Genomic DNA, 21282 nt, shown 5'->3' with positions numbered 1-21282 from the left:
GGTGAGGAGACCACATCTGTACACAGTATTCGAGATGTGGGCGTACCATGGATTTATATAAGGGCAATAATATATTCTCAGTCTTATTCTCTATCCCCTTTTTAATGATTCCTAACATCCTGTTTGCTTTTTTGACCGCCTCTGCACACTGCGTGGACATCTTTAGAGAACTATCCACGATGACGCCAAGATCTTTTTCCTGACTCGTTGTAGCTAAATTAGCCCCCATCATGTTGTATGTATAGTTGGGGTTATTTTTTCCAATGTGCATTACTTTACATTTATCCACATTAAATTTCATTTGCCATTTTGCTGCCCAATCACTTAGTTTTGTGAGATCTTTTTGAAGTTCTTCACAATCTGCTTTGGTCTTAACTATCTTGAGTAGTTTAGTATCATCTGCAAACTTTGCCACCTCACTGTTTACCCCTTTCTCCAGATCATTTATGAATAAATTGAATAGGATTGGTCCTAGGACTGACCCTTGGGGAACACCACTAGTTACCCCTCTCCATTCTGAGAATTTACCATTAATTCCTACCCTTTGTTCCCTGTCCTTTAACCAGTTCTCAATCCATGAAAGGACCTTCCCTTTTATCCCATGACAGCTTAATTTACATAAGAGCCTTTGGTGAGGGACCTTGTCAAAGGCTTTCTGGAAATCTAAGTACACTATGTCCACCGGATCCCCCTTGTCCACATGTTTGTTGACCCCTTCAAAGAACTCTAATAGATTAGTAAGACACGATTTCCCTTTACAGAAACCATGTTGACTATTGCTCAAGAGTTTATGTTTTTCTGTGTGTCTGACAATTTTGTTCTTTACTATTGTTTCAACTAATTTGCCCGGTACCGACGTTAGACTTACCGGTCTGTAATTGCCGGGATCACCCCTAGAGCCCTTTTTAAATATTGGCGTTACATTAGCTAACTTCCAGTCATTGGGTAACTTCCAGTCTCCAGGCCTTGCAGATTCCTCATTTTCCTTCAGAAGGTTTCTGAGACACTTTTGGTGCCAGACAGGAGGTGACAAAATCCTGGCACTGTCAAGGGGCAGCCAATCCACAATCTAGTAAAGAGGAGACTATTATGGTCTCCGTTAACTTGGATATTATGGCCTAATTCTCTCCTGCAATAGGGCTACTTTGCACAACATCAGTGATACAATGTGACCCTAAATTTGGCACTGCTGGCCATGAAAAGGATCTCCACAGTGAAGAGGAGTTGTGAAAAGGCTCTGCTTAAAGGGCTTTCCCATGCTTTAACTGGGCCTCTGCCTCCTTTGTGTATTTTATTCCTTGTCAGAATGAAATGCACATCGTTCTTTTCGGAATGAAGTCATAGTTATTCTTATCTCCTTCCTCAGCAAAGTCAAAGGATTTATACATGTTTTCAGCTTCACTCCCCATTACATAAATTAATAAGCTAAACTATCCTTTTCCACATTCTCTCTGGTTCAGAGTCAGGCAAAATGTTTTTTCCACTCAGCTCATTCCATGGGCTTAACAGACTATCGGCCTAGTCCTTCACTGAGAAGTGATGGGTATTTCATGTATACTTGTGCAAAGTGGGTGTGCAAAGCTACCAAACCAGAACAGTAGTATGTATAAATGCTTTGCCCAGGTGTAAATAAATATATGCTAGATTTAAATCAGTGGAGAATAAGGCCATGAAAGTCACGTGGGGGTTCAAACTTTGGCATTCAAAGTCATGTGGAGGTTCAAGCTTTGGCTGTACTGCAGACCTTCTGCCCCAAATTTACTCCAGCCCCATGGCTTCCTAGCAGTTTTAAATGGACAATTTCATGATGGACCAGATCCTCCAATATGCCAGTATTCCAGTTCGAAGATGACCTAAAGCCAGTGGATCTAGCCTTGCATAAAAGAATGCTTGGATGGTGCAGAACTTGTAGCGCTACTTCTTGAGCTCTGTACCTCTGATTGAAACTGCTATTCTGGGACCTCATCAGTTTTCAAGTTTCTTGAGATTTTCAGTTTAAGTTCTTGAGATCCTAAAAAATTTAAATTTATTAGGTTCTCCCCATTCCTTCTCCTCCCCTCTCTCCACCCAAAAAATAATAAAGAAATATCCAAAATCACAGGGAAGTGGGAAGATCAATAGGAAACTGTGTCTTATTACCACATGCTACTCAAAACTATCCAGACATTTTTCATGTGACCTGCAGATACAGTGACCTGTCTTGGAGTAGAGGGAAAGAGAAAGCAAGCATGGAAAGTGAGAAGGTAGAGAGAGGGATAGTGCTTGCTTATTTGGTTTCTGGGACTCATGATAGATATTAATCAATAAGAACACCACTAAGACCTCTCCTGGTTTTATAAACTGCTTCCTAGCTGCTCCTCTCTTTTTCTTGTTACTGCTGAAAGAGGTGGGTTTCACTCAGACTCTCTCTCGAAATTGCTTTGGTCTTGTTTACTGGTTTCTGAAGACATGCTCAAGAACCACTTTTGGGGGCTAGGAGGTGTCTTTGTACATTTTCAAGGACAAAGATTACAAGAAATTATCTACAAAGCAAGCTAAAATGGAAACAAGCCCCCCAGAAACATAAGATCCAAAACATCTCTCCATTGATATCTAAAAAAAAAATACTAAGATAGAAAAGGAGAAAAGAAAATCAAAACTAGAACAAAGGAGGAAATGAAAAAACGGAACAGGCTGGGTAATAGCTGCATCTAATAGAAGCTGTTCTGTCTTCGGAGACAGCATATCGTTTACCATACCAGGACCAAGATACTTTAAGAAAGGCATTCATTTATCATAAAAACGATATGGGGTATCATGCAGACCAGCTGTGAGTCTCTCCAAGGGTAAAATAGACAGTATAAATTGTGTCAAAGTGTCAAGGGAGGGAGGGTCACGACTCTTCCAGTGCAGCAAAACAGTCCACTGGGCAGCAAAAAAAACCCCAGTGAATTGCAGGCTGCATTTAATCCAAGCTAATTCAGTTGAACAATAAAGCTCAACAGCACACAGCTAGGGGCCAGCCCAAGCCCCGATTTTCAGTACTGTGGCTGTTTCAGCTGTAGCGCCTGACCAGAAAGTGTGGCATTTGAGGCAAAACCCAAGAACAATAAACGAAAGGGCCCAAATTAGGGCATCTAAAACAATACTGGGACACAATAAGATTGCTATATTAACATGTAGAAAAATACAGTCTCCAGGGACCAGATTCTGTGCTGTCTGAATCAGTGTAGCAATGGAGTTACCCCCATTTATATCAGCTGAACATCCTGCCAGAGATGTTTTTCATATTTGAATGGGAGGTTTTTTCTCAGCGTTGTTTTCAACGAACCCTTGGAAGCTTGCAAGTGAAAGCTGTTTCCTTACAGAAGTTGTTTTTCCTCCATTAGACACACACACACTGGCATATTATTGTAGGATTGCTTATGTATACTAAGCTCCAGGCACGATATTTCTTAAAAACACACAAAGCATTTTAAGGGGAGACTGAATGACCCAAGGGACAGGAAACAAAGCCTTTAGGATTCTTCCCTAAAATAAGGTTAGATTTGCACTATATTATTGGTTCAAATCCAGCCCAGAACAGTGAGATGACAGCTCAGCAACAAATAATGTATGCATTCTGCTCACAGAATATCAGTGAGCAGATCACATGACAATGGATTTTTCCACCATTCAGATATAGTAAACAAAATACCTTCTTGAGTATTTTAATCCATCAACTCATTACTCTAAATTTGAGCGGTGTTGCTTAGTTGTGATTGGTCAGATAAATCACGTGCCATTGTTTCTGACTGGATGAACCTGCACGGGCTTCTGGAGCAAAGATTTGTTTATGTGGATTGAACACTGGGTTTCCACAAATGCTTGTACACGTGATTTAGAAATTTGCTCTCCACAGACATGTTCACCAGGAAAAATACTGTTCAGTATTTATGGAATGTGAGCACAAACCGGGAGAATTCTTTTCAAACAAATATTGACAGTAAATTGCCCAGCAGTAGTAGTGACCAAAAAATCTCTATTATCTGCCACCTGTTGAGTGGCCAGTGTAAAATCAATCAGTAGTTTTATTCAGATTCCTCAGTGTCCACATTGATGGACAATTGCTCGCATCACAAATGCCATATCACACTTTGCACACAGTCTCAGTCTCAAGAGAGGCCCTGCACTAAAACACATGGATAATGAACTGACCTCTCACCCCTAGAACTGGTCCCTCCAGTCCAGTTCAGGGTTGACATATTTTTGTGGCCCCAGATATCAGTATTGTTCATTTCTGGTCCTTTCTCCCCCACCAAATATCAGAGCCACATAAGAAGCACACAGGGCTACTTCAGCCATTCTACTAAGCCCCGACCTCTGAATTGAAATTGCAGACTATATGCATTCATTATTTCCAGTCAAAGGCACCTGATCCAGTGGCTAGCACTTCACCTTAAAAAGTTAAGTTTTGATCAGGGACTAAAACTGAGCTTTCACCTAGGTCTTACTTACCCCCAAACTAGTTCACCCAACCGTGTTATCTCTGAGAGACTCAGGCTGTAATGATTACACAGATACCTTCATTTGCCATACCTACACTGACCTCTTTACACAAGGATGAATGTAGCGGAACAGTTTCTCCGGTGTTGTTGTGACTAACTCTGGCATTCGTATTGTCATTACAGTTCTGGTTAGGTCACACTGTGTCATGTGGCTGTGAGCTGTAGGGGTAGTTATACTGGGGGATTTCTACTTAGAGGGAATACAATAGAGATAGGCTTTATTGCAAGAAATACTATAAATATTAATAGTATTCTGTTGTCATCCATCTTTATTAATACAGCTTTTCCTCAATATTGGGCACGTAGTGGACTATCTTCTTCCATTGTCACCTGTTCTCATGCAAGCATATTTATTATTGACTATGCAAGAAGAACTCCATTCTCAATATATGTTAAGATCCACCATGTTCATTTCAATGTCCCAGGTCAGTGATGCGGGGCAGGATTTAGCTGCAGACCTATATCTGTCTTTTAGACCCTCTGGTGCATTGAAATTGATTTTTTTTTCAATCTTTGCATCCAGAATGTGCCCCTTGACCCATCTCATGAGAGAGTTCAAGTGAAGGAGATGAAAGCAGAGACTTTTTTGTCATCGCTATGAGAAGGCAATTCCCCCCTTCCCTTCTTTCAAATTAACTAATTCCTATCTGCTCCACATTAACGCGGGATGTCTTTTTGGCACGATGACATATGGTTTGGGAAAAGTGATTCTTCTGTAATCTTTTGGAATTGGCACTCGGATATAGGTCCTGGCCAACCCAACCCAGATACTAGTTCTTTACTGCACAGTATGGAGTGAAGGTCTACTACTCTTGTATTCAAATGGGGCCTAATGCTGTGAGGTGGAGAATGCACATGACTGTTGGAGGAGCTGAGGATGCTCAGTACCTCCAGGAGCTGGCCGTCAGCTGCACTTCTTTTGCTCAGCCCAGCGGTTTCCATTGTTCTCAAGATAAGAATTGTTTTTCACCAGAAACAAACTATCAAATGTTGAGGGTGTGGTTGTTAAACCAGCTTTCAGTTACAACTGACATTTGTGAGTCTAGTGCTGGAGGAGGCCATGTTGCTGAAAAATGATATGGTTTGTGATGTCAACAGTATGATAATTGTCAGCTCAATAGAAGAGTATGTGGATCCATTTCCAACCTGTTTTAATAATAGTGTAACAACAAAAATGCTTTCTCCAATGGTTAAAGGCTAGAAGCTTGTTTGCAGGCTTTTCCACTGGGTTTGCCTGTTGTCAGTGCCACGAATGGCATCAATTTTCAGCAAGACAACTGCCTCCAGCACTAGGATCGGAAACGCCAATTGTAATTAAAACTTTTTTTTAAGCAAATACGCTTCACAGTTTAATTATGGCAAGAAATGATTCTTGTTTTGTGAGCTCCCGGACTGTTAGTCTGAGCAAAAGTCCATTGGCGTTCGGTATAGGAGTCCTGTCCTTGCTACCACACACTCCCCACTGGAAATTTACTCTTAAATAAAATCTGAACAAATTTACCGCACCCAGGTTAAATGTGCCGTAAACACTGATTATTTCTTGTGACCCATATTTAATCCTAACTATGGGCTATGTCTATTTCCCTCTCTGGTATTTTCACGTAATCACAGTGTGAGTCACACTGCCTAGCAAACGTGCAGAGATAAGCTACAGTCATTTCAGGTGCTTCTAAACAATGACACCGAAAAATAATCTCACAATAGCTAAATGTTTTCTATTTTCCAAAAGCTCTTATTGGTGACCTTTCTTCCTGCAATGCAGTTTTTGCAATCACATAGCAACACAGCCCTTGAAATAACTTTTTTGATACTCTAAGTATAAAATATGGAGTTTGGAGAAACCGATTCCACGCAAATGCTACCTGTTTAAATGCTAAATGGCATCAAAAGTGAAAATAAAAAAGAGTGATGGCTCAGTAGAGGAATCCATTACGTGTCTGGATGCTCGAGGTCCCCTCTTCAGTCAGTCCCTTCTCTTGAGTTTCAACAAAAATGACAGGCAAGTGGGTGTAGTGAAGTTAACTTGGCACAATAGATGTCCTTCTCCTAGCTTAGCCCCCACAATCCTTTACAAGAGTCAAGTTTGCTAAAAACTTTAGGCCCTATTCTGTTCTTTTGCACATCTGACTGTGTACTGAGTATTGCCATTTCAGCTTTCATAATGTGCATTTGTGAATCAGCTTCTAGCATGGGCTTTCTTTAGATATGGGTGAACCTGACTTGGTTCAGAAAAGAGATAGCAGTGAAGTAAAACCCATACATGAACACCCTTGAACTTTGGGGGATTTTATATCCTCAGCTGATCTCTATGGGTTGGGTCATATCTTGTTCAACAAAGCATACAAGAGTTTGAGAACTTACCAAAACACATCTGAACGTTCTAATTCTCTTTTCCTTTACCTCCTTGAGACTCCAATAATAACCCTAACTCTCTCATCTAACCACCCTCCAACAGGTCCCTGTTCCCTCCTCCTTTCTTATGACCGTCCAGTAAAATCTAGCTTCCATCCTCCTGATGCACAAGCCTTCTCTCTTTGCAGTCCTCTGCTGGGCCACTTGAATTCCTCCTAGCTCACAACACTCCAATAGTGCCCCTCTGCCTTTAGAAATAAGTTGCAGGACTGTCAACTGACCTGCCAGGTGCACCTAGCAGTCAATTAAAGTTCCTTATGCTTTGAGACTTTGCACCATTGTGTAGGATTCATGCCCCACAGTGCAAATGGTTTGAACTGACTAGCATCCAGATGCCTGAAGACATGGTGCCAAAGCTGCTGGGTCCTGCAATAGGATCATCAAAGGTAGGGGAACTTTATTGTCCATTCATGGAATGGAGAGGAAGGAGTTTTGTAGCTGGAGCATATTGTTATGTTCGGAAGGGGAAAGTAGAACTTGCTCAAGTCACAGCATTTGGATCCAGATCCAACTTTCTTGAAATTCAGGGGTAGTCAGCTCCAGGGTTTAGTTTGGGCCCATCTCTAGAGCAAATTAGACTCAGTTGGAGGGTCCTGGGCAGGGATGTAGCCAGGCAGTTTATGGAGGTTGTGGGAGGGAGGTAGATGAATGCAGTAGGAGCCAGAGAGAAGCAAGAAAGTGGTGTTCGAGAAGTTCTCATATTTCTGGAATGGGCAGAGGTCTTACTCTTCCCAGACTGGCTTGCCTCTCTGAGACTTGTGCATTTACAATCCAGTTCAAATACAGAAAAGGGAGATCTTTTACTTTTCTTCTTCTATGGGCTGTGTACAGTTCTCTGTGCGTATTTTACATAACTGCTTAATCTACAGCCAAGTCAAAGCATCACTGAGAGAGGCAATATAAGGAAATTCCCAGAAGAACCTGCAATCACAAACTAAAAGGGTAACATAGTAAAGATGGTCCTTGTTAAGTTATGTCCCCTTGGAGGACATTTCACAATGATTGTCTGAAAATTGTAAGCTCTTCAGGGACATTGTCTTATTATGCATTTGTACAGCACATTGCATGGAGTGGCTGCAATCTTCACTGAGACCATTGAGAAGTTCCCGTATATAAATAATAAATTATTATCCCATGAGATTTCTTGCAATATTTCACAAGAAGCCATGTTGCCCTTTTGTAATCTCCATGCAATGTATCAGCAGGCTGTGTAATGTAGTCAGCAGTCCCTTCCCTGACTACTTAATCCAGGCCATGATTTAAGACCCTGTGTGGTGACAATAGGTAGCACAGTCTGTCTTTAATTGGTTTTGGCGCTGAAGAACCAGAGAGAAATATAGAGTGCTGTCAGGGTCCAATGGCCACAGTTAAGAGCCCCACTTCTAAACATTACAACAGATGAATAGGGATATCACAAGATGCTGGTGGTGATCTCCCAAAAACAATGCTGTTCACCAGTGTTACCACTGTACGTCTGAATAGTAAAATGAATTATAATAAGTCAAGTAAATGTACAGCCCTCATTGATCGTAATGCAAAAATCCATGCGTAGGGTTATTATAATAACCAGGCGAGTATGTTATTAAATTAATAATAATATTCAGATGCCATCTTCCATCCATTTCAGTGGCATATGATGTCGAGTGTGTTGTGCTTACAATAATTTTAGGAATTCATTTTTTTCCAAGTTCAGGAAGCTAACAACATGAGCTTTTTGCTTTGCACGTCGTAACCTGTTATGTTATCGCTTGGTGAGATGAGGTGAAGACCCAGAGGCACATAAATGGGAGACCGGAGGTCTGTGATTATGTTTGCACTGACCCAGTCATATCCAACTTTATACCATGCAGCACTTCCCACAAAACAACTGCACTCTGGGATAAGAGACACAGTGTAGCTTGTTCACTTGAGTCAGGTTAAATCTCTCTGGGCTAGTGTAATCCAGAATGGGCATATTGAATTCAGTGATGCTACAGTGATTTACACCAGCTGAGGTCTTCAGTTTCTTTCCATTTATTACCTTCCAGTCTTGCCCTGCAGATCAGAAGAACATGGACACAGGTTCTTCTTTGGGCTAGGGCTGCTTTACACTGCACCAGTGTTGCAAAGTGGCCCTAAAGCCAATGTAACCAGCCACAGGAGGCTCCAGTCTGCTTAAGGGGATCTTCCAGTGGCATAAAGCTATTTAATGAGTTCTGAGCTATACCCCTCCTGCAGCCAACAGAAGGGTCAAGACCTGAGTAGCCTGGGACTTCCTGATCCCCAGGTGCCATGAGAGTCCCTTGGAGCTAATGGCTGCTGGTATAATGTAGAGCAGCCTACAGATGGCTGTAATTTACTCCAGGAGACTGGCCTACCACGCAGCTGTCCCAGGACCAGGAGAGCATAAAAATGTCTGAGGGCCAGCATTGCATGTGCATGCACACACACACACATCCCTTCCCAAGTCATGCTATGTGCTTCGGTCATGGGTCAGCGCTGTGATCTCATGTCACTGCAACACTGTAGTGCACAAAACTGACATAACATGACACTGTCAACTCATGATGCAGATGAGATTTTTCTTATCACAGTTCCATCTGGGTTTGTTTTGTTTTTCAGTCTGGCAGCATGCTGGACCGAGCCATCACTTTTGGGAACTGTCCTGAAGAAGTCATGAATTGGAGCTATCCTCTACTCCTTCACCCTGCAGTGCAGATTGCAACATGCAGTGACTTTATAATGGGGGGAGGATATCAGTTCAGTATAATTTAACTCAGGACGCAGATTTAAACTGCTTGCTTTTTTAAATTATTCAAGGAAAATACGTTTATGCAGGCGCACCAGGAGGTGCAGAATTGGGCCCTTTACGTCTTTATCTTTGAAGACATGGCATCCCTACTAGCCTACAACAGGATGAAGATTCGCAGCGTTAATGTATTATCACCATATCTCACTCCATTACAGGTAGTTCGAGGCCATTCTGCATAAACAGTATGCATTGCTTTGTGTCTTAATCTTTAAAAACCCCAAATGTCCTGGTTGCAGACATATGTTAAGGTTTAATGCATCTACTGCCATAAAAGTGTTGCTCAAAACTAATGAACAAATGAATGTTTGTTTAATCCCCTTTGTGAAAATCAAACAAGCTTTCAACAGCTATTCATATATTTATTGTCAGATGTGAATCATCACTTAGGTGCTCTACCCTGTGCCATTAGCAGTTAATGCTCATAGTTTCACAGCATTAATCCACCTGTTTTTTTCTTTTTTTCCCCAGTACCAGCTACAGAAAGGATCAGTGTGGAGAATCTTGTTTTGTCACTGGCAGAATTGGCTCTTCTTCTGCTTGGTCCTGGCAGTAATGACTATCATTCCCCTTGCAGTCTATCGAATGATGGTAGCTTTTAAGGACCCTCCACCCAGTGCTGTATTCCATGCAGCAGCTGTGTGCTTTGGAGTTCTCGCAGAGACTCTTCTGATCAAGTGAGTACAAGTCCCTTCCCCCTTCTCTCCTTCCCTCCCTTGCAAAAAAGCAGGGGGAGCGGGTGTTAGACTCAGCAGCACCTGAAAAGTTCCCAATAGATTTACCCCTTATGTTAAATAACAAGTTTTAGAAGCGACAAATTGTTACTCTAGCATTACTGGGTGTCATTAAGGTTGCATGTCTATACTTGTTTAATTTTAATTCTGCCGTTAAGCAAATTAAATGCTTTTTTTCTGTCTCAGTGGGGTCCACCCAGAATAGAGAATGAATAAGTGTTTCAAGGTTGTGTAACTGAGGGGGTTTTTTTGTTTGTTTGTTTCATTATGAGGAAGGAATTAAAAATTCCTCTTAGTCAGTACTTAAAATATCAAAGTCATTGTTTAATGCCTTTGAGTCATGGTACAACTAATTCAATTGCATAGGGTAATGCAGTTTCTTGGTATGTGAAACACAGATAGTACAGAGAAGTGATTGTAAAGTTGAATAAACACAAACTTAGTTTCAAAGTCTGAAACTTTCTGATGGATGCTTTTATAATGATCCACCACAGCAGCTCTTCAGCAGGGATAGAACCCGGACCTTTAGTTCCACCTCCACCACCTAAGCTAAGGGAGTAACACTGTTAGCTGTTAGCAGTAGTAGACTTTTATCCCTTATGTGGTACAGCATGAAACATCTAGCTGTCCAGGGAACTCACCCTGAGTATCTGAGGCCCACAGGAATTTAAATCCTGATATTGGCCACCTCTTTGAAATGACCCATCAACAGCCATGGGCCTAAACCAGAACTTCACATCTCACCTTCTGTACCTCCGTCCACCTTCCCAATGCACGCACTGACAAACACAAAGTTTGGATCCATATTTTTGTCCATATCTGGTTCTGAACTTTGTAACATAGGCTAAACCAGAACATTGAATCCAAACATTAACCCACCCAAAATTCATGTTCAGTGCCAGACCCAAAATTTGTGAGTCAGGTACACCTATAATTTAAAAACCATGCTATGGCAGAAAATGCATATGATCATGAATTCCTGCTTGGATTTCACTTTTCCCCCAATTTAAAACAAACACACTGACACAATTATCTTGAAGCCACAATGGTCGTCATTAAAATGTTGACATTTAATGTTTGAAACTAATTAGCATTACCATGGAATTACAGGTATATTAAGTGTCCTAACAATAATTACCTTCAAATGGTAATTCTGATTTTAATGGCAACCACCATATTGTAGGTGATTGCAGTCTGAGGGTGAAGGAGAGGGAATAGGAAGGGAATTAGTCTTTAATGAAGCATCTGAACAAGCATATATATGAGAGGAAAAGCCGCACAAAAATAGAAAAGGCTAACTATACACAAGTGCTCGTGAAAGTTTCTGATGAGATAAAAGCTTTAGAAACAAATGTGAGTTTAAAAGTGCATTTGAAAAGGTATGTACTCACATTGTGCAGCACAACAACAGTAGAATGCTAATAACATTTAATTTCCCTTGACTTCTAACTTCTTAACCTGCTGTAATGCTAGAATGGTGCTGTAAATCAAAATGTGCTGTATTGTATGGTGAACATGTGTATTGAATCATTCCAGACTGCCTGGTGCTTTTTAAAAACAAAACTCACAATAGTGTTTGTGCTGTTTTTTCATTTTTCATAGACCTTTCCTCTCAATCATTCTGCAACTGGTTAGCTGATGTGTTCAAAATACAATATAAAAAAAAGAGGAGGGGGAATTAGGAGGTAGAAAAACCACAGCAGAAACTACAGCACAGATGAGTAGGCCAAAGTATCCTTGACATTATTTTCCCCCTTGTTCTAAGTGTTATTCCATTTTCAAGAAAAACAAATTGGAATATTGCCTGGGGTCTACTGAATCATTAGTAAATTAAGAATCTGTTTTTAATAACATTTAACTTGTAAATAATGCATTAATTGATTAGCTTGAAAGTTAGCTTGAATGTTAGAAACTCTGGCACTAAATGCGTAATGAAAGAAGTGTTCTGTTGGAGGAGGCTGTATGGTATATGTAACAAATTAAATATGACAGTTGATATTTGTGAAAATGGTGATATAATTAGAGGACACCTGCAGCTGTTTCCAACCAAAACAACAGAAATTAAACATGTATAAAGGATGTGTGCCACATTTTCTCTTGGCATATTTCTTTTGTTCTCTTTAGGGTTTTTGTTAGGAGTTTTTTGTTTTTTTTTAAAATTTCCCCTACCTTTTGTCAGATCATATGTCTAAACAAGCAACAAGTGTCTCTGTCTGATACTATGGTTTATTGGCTCTATGTGATACATCCATCAGACTAAAGGAAAAGAACAAGAATCTTATTTGCTAAGAGTTTGAATTTACTAAAGAACATGATGTATACCCAAGCACATTTATAAGTATGTAAGCCTAGATATGGTCAAGCATTCCTACCTGTGGAGTTCTTTCCTGTGGGATTATCAACTGTGTATTTATTTCCCCTTTGTTGTCAAGGAGGATTTTTTTAAAGTGTGACAACATAATATTGAACAACCATGCGTAGGTATTTTAAATGGAAATGTGTAGTTTGCACTGTATGTGTGTGAGAGAGAATTTGATGTTGTTTTCTACATTTCATGAGGATCTGAGTCCACATTTCCAAAGATGAAAGCAGAGCATTAACTCCCTGAACCAACCCCAGCTCACATTACTGTTAAAGGAGTGGGAAATTTTCATGCATATTCATTGATGATGGTCCCAAAACATAAAATTAGGATCTGGATACAAAGTTTTTCAAAGTTCAGGAAATATTTGGATCCAGGGATTTTTTTCATCTTAAGTATTCACTCTTCAGTGTGCAAGAGTAAGTCCTATTAAAGGAAATAGAAATTAAACTTGCACAAATGGGAGTCTCTGGACTTGAGTTTTCTCTGAGTTACATCAATGTAAATGAGAAAAAGCTCCATTCAGGTCAATGGAATTCCACTGGTATTGATACGTGAGATCACAAACAGGTCCTATATGACAGAGCAACAAGAGAACCAGAGCAGATGTGCATGTGCTATTCATGCTGTGAACATTTGAGTGCTCTGTTCATGGAATGTGGTCCTTAGAGCTGATAGATCAGATATTTCATCATAGGCATTACATGAACAACATTACAATACCAATTTCCTTTATTTTAGTTTAGCTATAACTTGTAATATCTTAATATTCCAAATTTTGTGTTTCATGCTGTATTTTGTTGAACTAGATAGATATAAATATTCCAAATTGTGTTCCCAAGTGAAGAGATTTTGGTGATCTCAACATCATCCCTATCAAGGATTATTTTCAAAAAATAATAATAAAGTGGTCAGGATAACTCTGGAGGCTGGTATGGGGATATGGGTAGCTTTCACTTCTAGGTCATCCCCAATACACATACAACCCAGATCAGCAGTAACCAGAAGTTGTTACAATGTGATGGCTGTCAGTTGGACTATGCAGAAGGAACTGATGATGTCAGCAGACTGGAGTCCATGTTAAAAAAACAGCACCACAACTGGGACCATTATTGGTAGTCTGAACATAAATGTCAGGTATTGAATGGACATGGAAACTGGACACTCTTCTTCGAGGCTGGGGAGCACTGGTGGAGCTAGCACTGGAATATCCAGTTCTGTGGGTGAATGGAGGACTTCAGCCTCCATGACTGTCCGTCTAGATCTTTCACATGCACTAAATTCATCTAAAAAAGAAAAAAGACAAGACACCAGAGTTAGGGTAGGAATGGCTGTCCTTGCTGAGGAGCTCAGCTACCACTGTGTCTGCAATATCTGGCCATTTTCTCCAGAGCTAAGGCATACTGAATAAAGCTATGTGGGGAAAATCCGACTGCAGCACATAGCCAACTGTGAATGCTGTAAGTCTTCAGCATGCCCTTTGTCAGTTGTCAGAAACACAGATATTCATAAACAAAGGAGGAAGGAGGAGACTAAAATTTCACTTTAGAATAAACACTGTGGACATTGATTCGGAATGTGCTAACAGGGTAGGAACCATTTATGTAAATATATGAAACAATCATACTGTGCCTTTGGAGCAATGATACCTTTATTACCGATTTTTGTTTTTATCTTGATGAAGCCAGTGTCAGACGGCAGTTGAGACTGGCTTTGATGACGGATATAGAATGTATTGTGCATGACACTGGAAGCATGATATCATGGAGACAGATTGCACAATGGCTTGGAAAATCATCACAGTTCTTTCATATATGGCAGAATTCTTCCCCCAGATGCAAATATAGAAATTTTCTCTATAATAAAATTACTGCTTTATTCTATAAGAGCAGTGTCTGAACGCTGTTACTTTGGTAATGTTTCCTGTAAAATAACACAACCATTATGTAGTACTCTGTTCTACACCTAAAATGTCTCCGTTTTCATGCTTGTGGGGCATGTGTGACACAGTTGTGTATAGTCACTTTAGTCTTGTAATGTTGTTCATGTAATGCCTATGATGAAATGTCTGACCTATCAGCTCTGAGGACCAGATTCCATGAACAGAGCACTCAAATGTTCACAGCATGAATTGCACAAATGCACATCTGCTCTGGCTGTGTTGATTCACGCAGTTTTACAGATGCATCACCAACGTCAAGTTTGTTTTGTGCATCATGTTTGCCACCGTTAATGTTGATCTCATTTGACATTATGCTGATTAGTAATGGGCAATGGTACCCACACAAATGTAATACAAGAGCTTCACCAGTAACAGAGAGTGGTTGCCAAAGGATATTGTGTCAGCAGCCCGGCTGCTTGAACACTAATCATCATCCTCTTTAGCATGAATGAGGAGTCAGAGTCCCACTGGGATAAGCGTCTTCTCCCTTAGGTCAACAATGTTGTTTGTCTGCTTCTTTTTTCATTGGGCTTTTTCATTTCTTTCTGTCTTTTTCTGTTGATGCAGGGAAGACATTGCTCTAAAATTCATAATAGGAGATGGTCTAGTAACACAGCCATATATTAATTTCATCAAGAGAAGTAAAGAAAGAATTTTCTTCTTGGATCCCTACTTCACATGGGGCCCAATTGTGCATCCTCGACTCCCGTACAATTCCCATTGAAATCACTAGAGTTTTGGCAGAGTAAAGAGTGCAGGATCAAACTGTATTTTTTAAATTATTCTGGTTCTACTTTGTGTTTTTCTTTGCTTTCCCTATGGGCTCATTTGCTTTCCTGCTTCTGTTTCTTGCTCTTTCTTTCTGTCCTCAAGACCTGGCCCTATTCCTTTAAGTGAAATTAACCTGGTCTACTTTCTCCCTTACTGCTCTCCTTGTCTTGCTCTGCTCTGGTATCTGTTGAATTCTGTTTTCACTAAAGAACAAAATGGGGTAGTCTCTGCAGGCTTTAGACAGAAATCCCTGCAGACTGTGCTTTAAGTTTTTCATAGATTTATTTTAAAATTCATTTGCATATAATATGACAACATGTCAAATAAGTGCTAGTCATTTGACTTACAACCTCTGCACAAAAGTGCTGAGTATGACAGATACTTTTCAAAGTTGTATGTGCAGGTATGCTCTGCTTCTGGGTGGCATTGGAAAAACACAGGCAGAGAAGTGAAGCTGTCAAGTCTGGTCTTCCTTGGTTTCCCTGGAAGACTTTGTGTGGATTTCAGAGGCTATGTATTATTAGTTCTCAATCCTAACTGGAAGGATGGGCGGTGCTGAGTCTTTAACAAAGATATCCTTTCTCCAATTAGGTATTGGAATGAAGTAAGTGTGAACAAAAGCAATAACCACAAAATCCAAATAAAAATCCCTTCCCTTCTCAAATGCTCAGCTTTCACAGCCTTGTGATGTCATAATTTCATTTGTTTTCCAATCACCAGCAACTTTCAGGAAAGCCAGGACCTAAAGTTCCAAGGTAACAACCAAGCAGGCAAAATCTTTTTTTCAACAAAAATCTTTTTTTATATATCATATTATGGGGGACAATTGTAGGTGCAGAGAAAGGACTTGCTCCATCTTCCATTATCTTCCATTTGGATTGGACCTTTAATCAAAGGTAATTACATCACATGACATTAGGATCTCGCTAGTATTGCTGCTTTCTAGGATATTTTGCAAATTCCAAGCTTTCTGTTGTTCCATTGCAAAGATGCAGCTGTCACAGTGTACATGAATATACCCTGCCCTGTTTCTCTGATCTCCCAAAAAAAACATTCCCAGTCAAATAATATCAGCAACAAAGTTCTGAATTTCAAAGATTATTTGGGACTACTAAAATGCTAAAAAAAAAATTAACCATCAGGAATCACGTCTTTTTTAAAAAAAACCAAGGAAATTAAATGCAAATAAGTGATGTAGTTGTTGGGGAAAAATCGGGTAATGACAAAGTTTGGGTTCCAAAGGCAATGTTAGTTAACTCAGCTGTGTAGCACATACGTAGCGTTTCCTATTTCTATTTTTCTGGTTAATTGCATTGTTTAACCCATTACTGCTGGTGTTTGTATACAAATGTGTATCATTAAAATATACAAGAGATGCAATTTATAAGAGCTAAAAATGGTGCTACAATCTTAGCTTTGGCATTTCTTTCCCTTTATGATTTCCAGGGGAACACTTTTAGAAAGGTGCCCTTCAGTTTGCCTCTGCATATTTGTACCTCTGTGCGAGTGTCAGGTACTCAGACTTGTGCCCACAGTGCATTTTGCAGGCACATATTTTGTTGGCACAATTTGCACCTGCCAAAAAGGGGGCAGGGGCTAGCCCGGCTAAAAATATACCCCTGACTCTGCAAACTTTAGTGTTGTGTTGACATAGTTTTTAGCAACAGAGAGGTACCGATCTACATGCAAACCTGTAGGTTGAAAAAAAATCTCAAAATGAAATTAATACAATACCAGGACATAAGGAAGATGTGCTGGCTTAGTTAAATAAGGCACAACTGGTATTATGTAATTAAAATCTAGAGTGCAGCTGTTAGGGGAAAATCTAGCCAGTTTTAGACAGAAAAATCTGCCTCCATGTTGTGTTTCAGCATCATTTTAACACTATAACTAGACTATGAGAGTAAAAGATAGGGGTTTGTTTGAGGGCGTGGGTGTATGTGTGTGTGAGAGAGAAAGAGAGAGAGAGAAACAAGGATGGTGTTCAAATACTATATAAAATACCCTTTCCTACTGGAGAGATGGAGAAAAAATAAAATTACACTAGGCCCTCTAAGCTCTGCTAGTGCAGTGAGTGCTCTGAGGCTGAGGATAATGGAGTGAGGAGAGGTCATGAGGAGGCTCGCATGTGCGTACTATCCATAGCAAGGTTCCCTATCTCCAGTATGAGGTTTTTACCACCCTGCTATATACATTATACATCTTACAAAGGAAAACAGTTTTGTTTGCCAAGTGAGAGATCATTTCAGCCGGGCAACATTTCTGTTTTCTCCAAGAATGAGAAAGATACTTTTATTTTCTATAAAAAATAGTTACAGCTATTTGCATCTGTGCTGTTGCAAAAATTGGGCTAACGTCTTATTTTACTACCTGCAGCAGAGCCATTTCAGCGCTTCAGAGAAATCATGCTATTTATTAGACTTGCAGAAAAAAACTTTTAGAACGTTTGATGAACCTAGACCATTACAAAAACTAAGGAAACTTTAACTTGACACCCTCCGAAGATTTGGTGGTATTGTTTTGCATTGTTTTAGTGAATATTTATACAACACTAGAACTTTGTATGATACTCTATAGAGAGTGAAAAAGGCACAGGTCCAACCAAGCCCTGCTCTGAGCAAGTGGGGAGCAGCTACCTCTAAGACACCCTTCTGCTCTTCCAATCCTGGGGTTGGCTGGGATCCCCAGCGTAATTTAGAGCAGCCTAAGTAGGACATTCTGCTGGCTGGAGATTGCTGTAATTCAAGATGCTCCAGCTATGCCTCCTATGTCCCAGTGTGTCCCTGCACCAAGGGTAGGTTCTGGGAGCCGGTGACATTGAGCCAGCTACACCAGATTTATGCCACCCATTTAAATTCTCAGGAGAAAAGTTAAAGATAATATGAGTCACATTGGGCTGTGAATTAATCCTAGCACTAGGATTTGTAAGCTTTTTGTTTTGTTTTATTTTCCATTATTTGTCCGGCCTCTGTGTAACATTTGATTGGGCACCATCAGTCAACTGTTCTTTCCCCTTTCATCCAGAAATGAAATTCATTTAACCATAAAACAAATTCATTTGCCCTGGAACTATTTTTGGATTGTTTGTATTATTCCTATTTTATGAATATTCACACCACCAGAATTCCATCTGTATGAACACTTGGGAGCAAAACAAAACGATGGGTTCACTGACCTTTTGAACCCCCTGCGTCTTCTCCACCTCCTTACCGGTCTGAGCAGCGAGGGCACTGGGGCTGCTCTTCTCCCCTCCCTCGCAAGGGCCATCGGCGGCAGGGAGGGAGAGGATGCGGGGCTCCACACAGCACGCTGGGGGAAGAGGCGGGGGAGGGGGAAGCTTGGCTGCCGACGGAGCCTGTCCTACAGCAGCAGCCGGCAGGACCAAGCTTGCTTCTGCCCCCTGCCCCCGCCAGAGAGCGGTAGGTGGGGGGGCGGAGAAAAGCGGGCTGAGCCGGACCCCAGCAGGCAGCAGCGTGCCATTAAAAATTGGCTCGTGTGCCGTCTTTGGCATGCGTGCCATAGGTTGCCGACCCCTGACCTAGAGTGAAATATGGGGAGCAACCGGAGAGGAGAAGTAAGATGTAGACAAGGCCAGGCCTGTGCAAAACCTTAAAAGTGAGAGCAGTGAGTTTGAACAGAAAGGGATGGGGAGTTAGTGAAGGACCTCAAGAGAGGGCATCATTGTCAGAACTGGGGAAAGGAAATTACCCCACCCACACACCTCCTCCATTGTCTGTAGAAGCAAGAAGACACAGACTTAAGGCTGCCTCTCTACCCTCACCCAGCCCTTTATTATTAGGATCTCAAAACAGATGGGATCAACTTCTTCCCAGGTGTAATTCCATTGACTTCAGTAGGCTTACATCAGGGATGACTTTGGCTCTGCGTGACTGTACAAGCCATATGCACTGCAATTGCAAGGCACAGCAGATTGAGCTAAGGCCAGAGAAGGAGCCTGTACTCTGCATTTCCTTGATTTGGGGGATTTAAATTAGACCCTTGTGTTGTTTTTTTCAGGCCTATTTTTGATTTTATACAATCTCACACTGCCTAGAACGTAGCTGTTGAAATATTCACACAACTCTGTATTGTTTGGGGAGTAATACATGGTTTTCCCCAGTGGCACAGTGATAGTCTTGATCTGCCAGCCTCCTGCTGTCCACTGCCATTGTGTCTTACGGTCACTGAGTGGCCTGAGGTGTAGCTGGCACTCATGGACCCCCCTCCAGTGCCTGTAACTCTGAAACTACATGACATCTTAACCTTTATGAAATTTCTTCAAGACAGCATTTAAAAACACCCAAATCTTTCCTGACCTTTACATTTTAGTAGAGGTTGTTTTTTTTTTTTTTTAAATTGATGTTACAATATTTTTTTTCTTAGTTGTGGCATTTTTAAGCTAGTTCAAGGGGAACTTTGCTTTCCTTTTCCCATCCTATTTGAGGCCAATCATTAATCATGGAAGGAAAAGCACTCCAGATTCAAACCTGACTTTATAATGTTTTTATGTTTGTGACATTTTATATCTATCAGTTGATGGGAAGTTCTATCCTTTTCATTTGTAATCTGCTAGGTTGTAATTTGAGTCTAGATTCTGACTTCCTTTTTAACCTCCCACAGCCACACCAGTGCAGGTTTTGCCATGCTGCTCTATGGAGAAAGTAATGATTGTGTGCCAGTGAATTCGTGGGGATTGATAAAGAAATTGCTAAAGAGCTTCAATGATCATCCAGGCTACATCCCGAGGAGCCTGATTCTCATCTCACACTGTCAGAAATCAGGAGTAACTCCATTCAAATCAATGGAACAGATTCTGCAATCATTTACACCGCATGAATCCAGAGTTGCTCCACTGAGTACTTTAACTGAGCTACTCTGTAAAATGAACATGAGAGAAGACTTAGACCCAGGGTTTTTACTCAAAGATTTTAAAATTGTAAAAAAATTGGGAACTTTAAAGAGAAGGTTCCCACCTGTTTTTATGGCACTTGCTCTTTCTAATGAAACTAGGAACTGCATATCTCACAGCGCAAACCATTGTGCGGTGAGACCTGACTTTATGTTGAAGTGAAACTTTCCATATTCTCATATATTCCTTATCTACTGTAATCTCATAAAATCTTCCATGATATCGGACAATTATAATATTTAAGGCTTGGATTCTAAACACTTTCCAGTGGTGCTATTGAATTTGTAGTCACTTGCTATTTATTTTTGTTGTGTTGTTTTGTTGAAACTATAGTATAGTTCTTGTTAAATCACTGTAGGCAAGAAGATTAGTCCTGATAAATATATGTAAATAGGTAGAGCTGGGCAACATTTTTTGTCCAAAAATTTTTTAAGCATAATAGGCAGATTTGGCAACACCAAAATATTTCATGAACTTGTGTTGGTATCACTGAATTGTTCATGTAAAAAAAAAATCCAAAAAAGTCAAATTGTTGCATTTCAACATTTTCAAAATGAAATGTTTTGATTTTTCAGTTTAAGATGTCTACTTATTTTGAAATTTTCTTCAGTTTTATTTTTAAAAATTAAAAACTTTAAAAAATTCTCAGTTGAAACAAAAGAACTTTTTTTGACTTTTTTGATTTGCTGCAAATTTCCAAAAAAATAGTTTTCTGTTTAACCCAAAACACTTTTTTTTCTCCCAATTTTTTTGGAATTGTGAACCAAAAAATCCATTATTCACACAGCTCTACTTTCTAGTCCAAAAACTGAAGGTCACTTCAAAGCTGCTTGGTGAA

At 40.3% G+C, this 21282-nt stretch overlaps 1 protein-coding gene across 2 annotated transcripts in view; it reads left to right on the top strand.

Moving 5' to 3' along the window:
- LOC135882696 (uncharacterized) overlaps positions 1 to 21282 on the top strand; it is a 185494-nt gene that overhangs the window by 152468 nt on the left and 11744 nt on the right. The window contains exons 4-5 of one of the 2 annotated variants that reach the window (XM_065409683.1): positions 10198 to 10403; positions 12063 to 12106. In XM_065409683.1, the coding sequence (XP_065265755.1) occupies positions 10198 to 10403; positions 12063 to 12099 (243 nt within the window). In that variant the 3' untranslated portion in view covers positions 12100 to 12106. Of the gene's footprint in view, positions 1 to 10197; positions 10404 to 12062; positions 12107 to 21282 lie in introns of those variants that run through there. The other variant, XM_065409682.1, reaches the window with a different exon arrangement.

The sequence above is a fragment of the Emys orbicularis genome, chromosome 8, assembly GCF_028017835.1.
Source record: "Emys orbicularis isolate rEmyOrb1 chromosome 8, rEmyOrb1.hap1, whole genome shotgun sequence".
NCBI lineage: Eukaryota > Metazoa > Chordata > Testudines > Emydidae > Emys > Emys orbicularis.
This window is presented reverse-complemented; position numbering and strand designations above follow the sequence as displayed.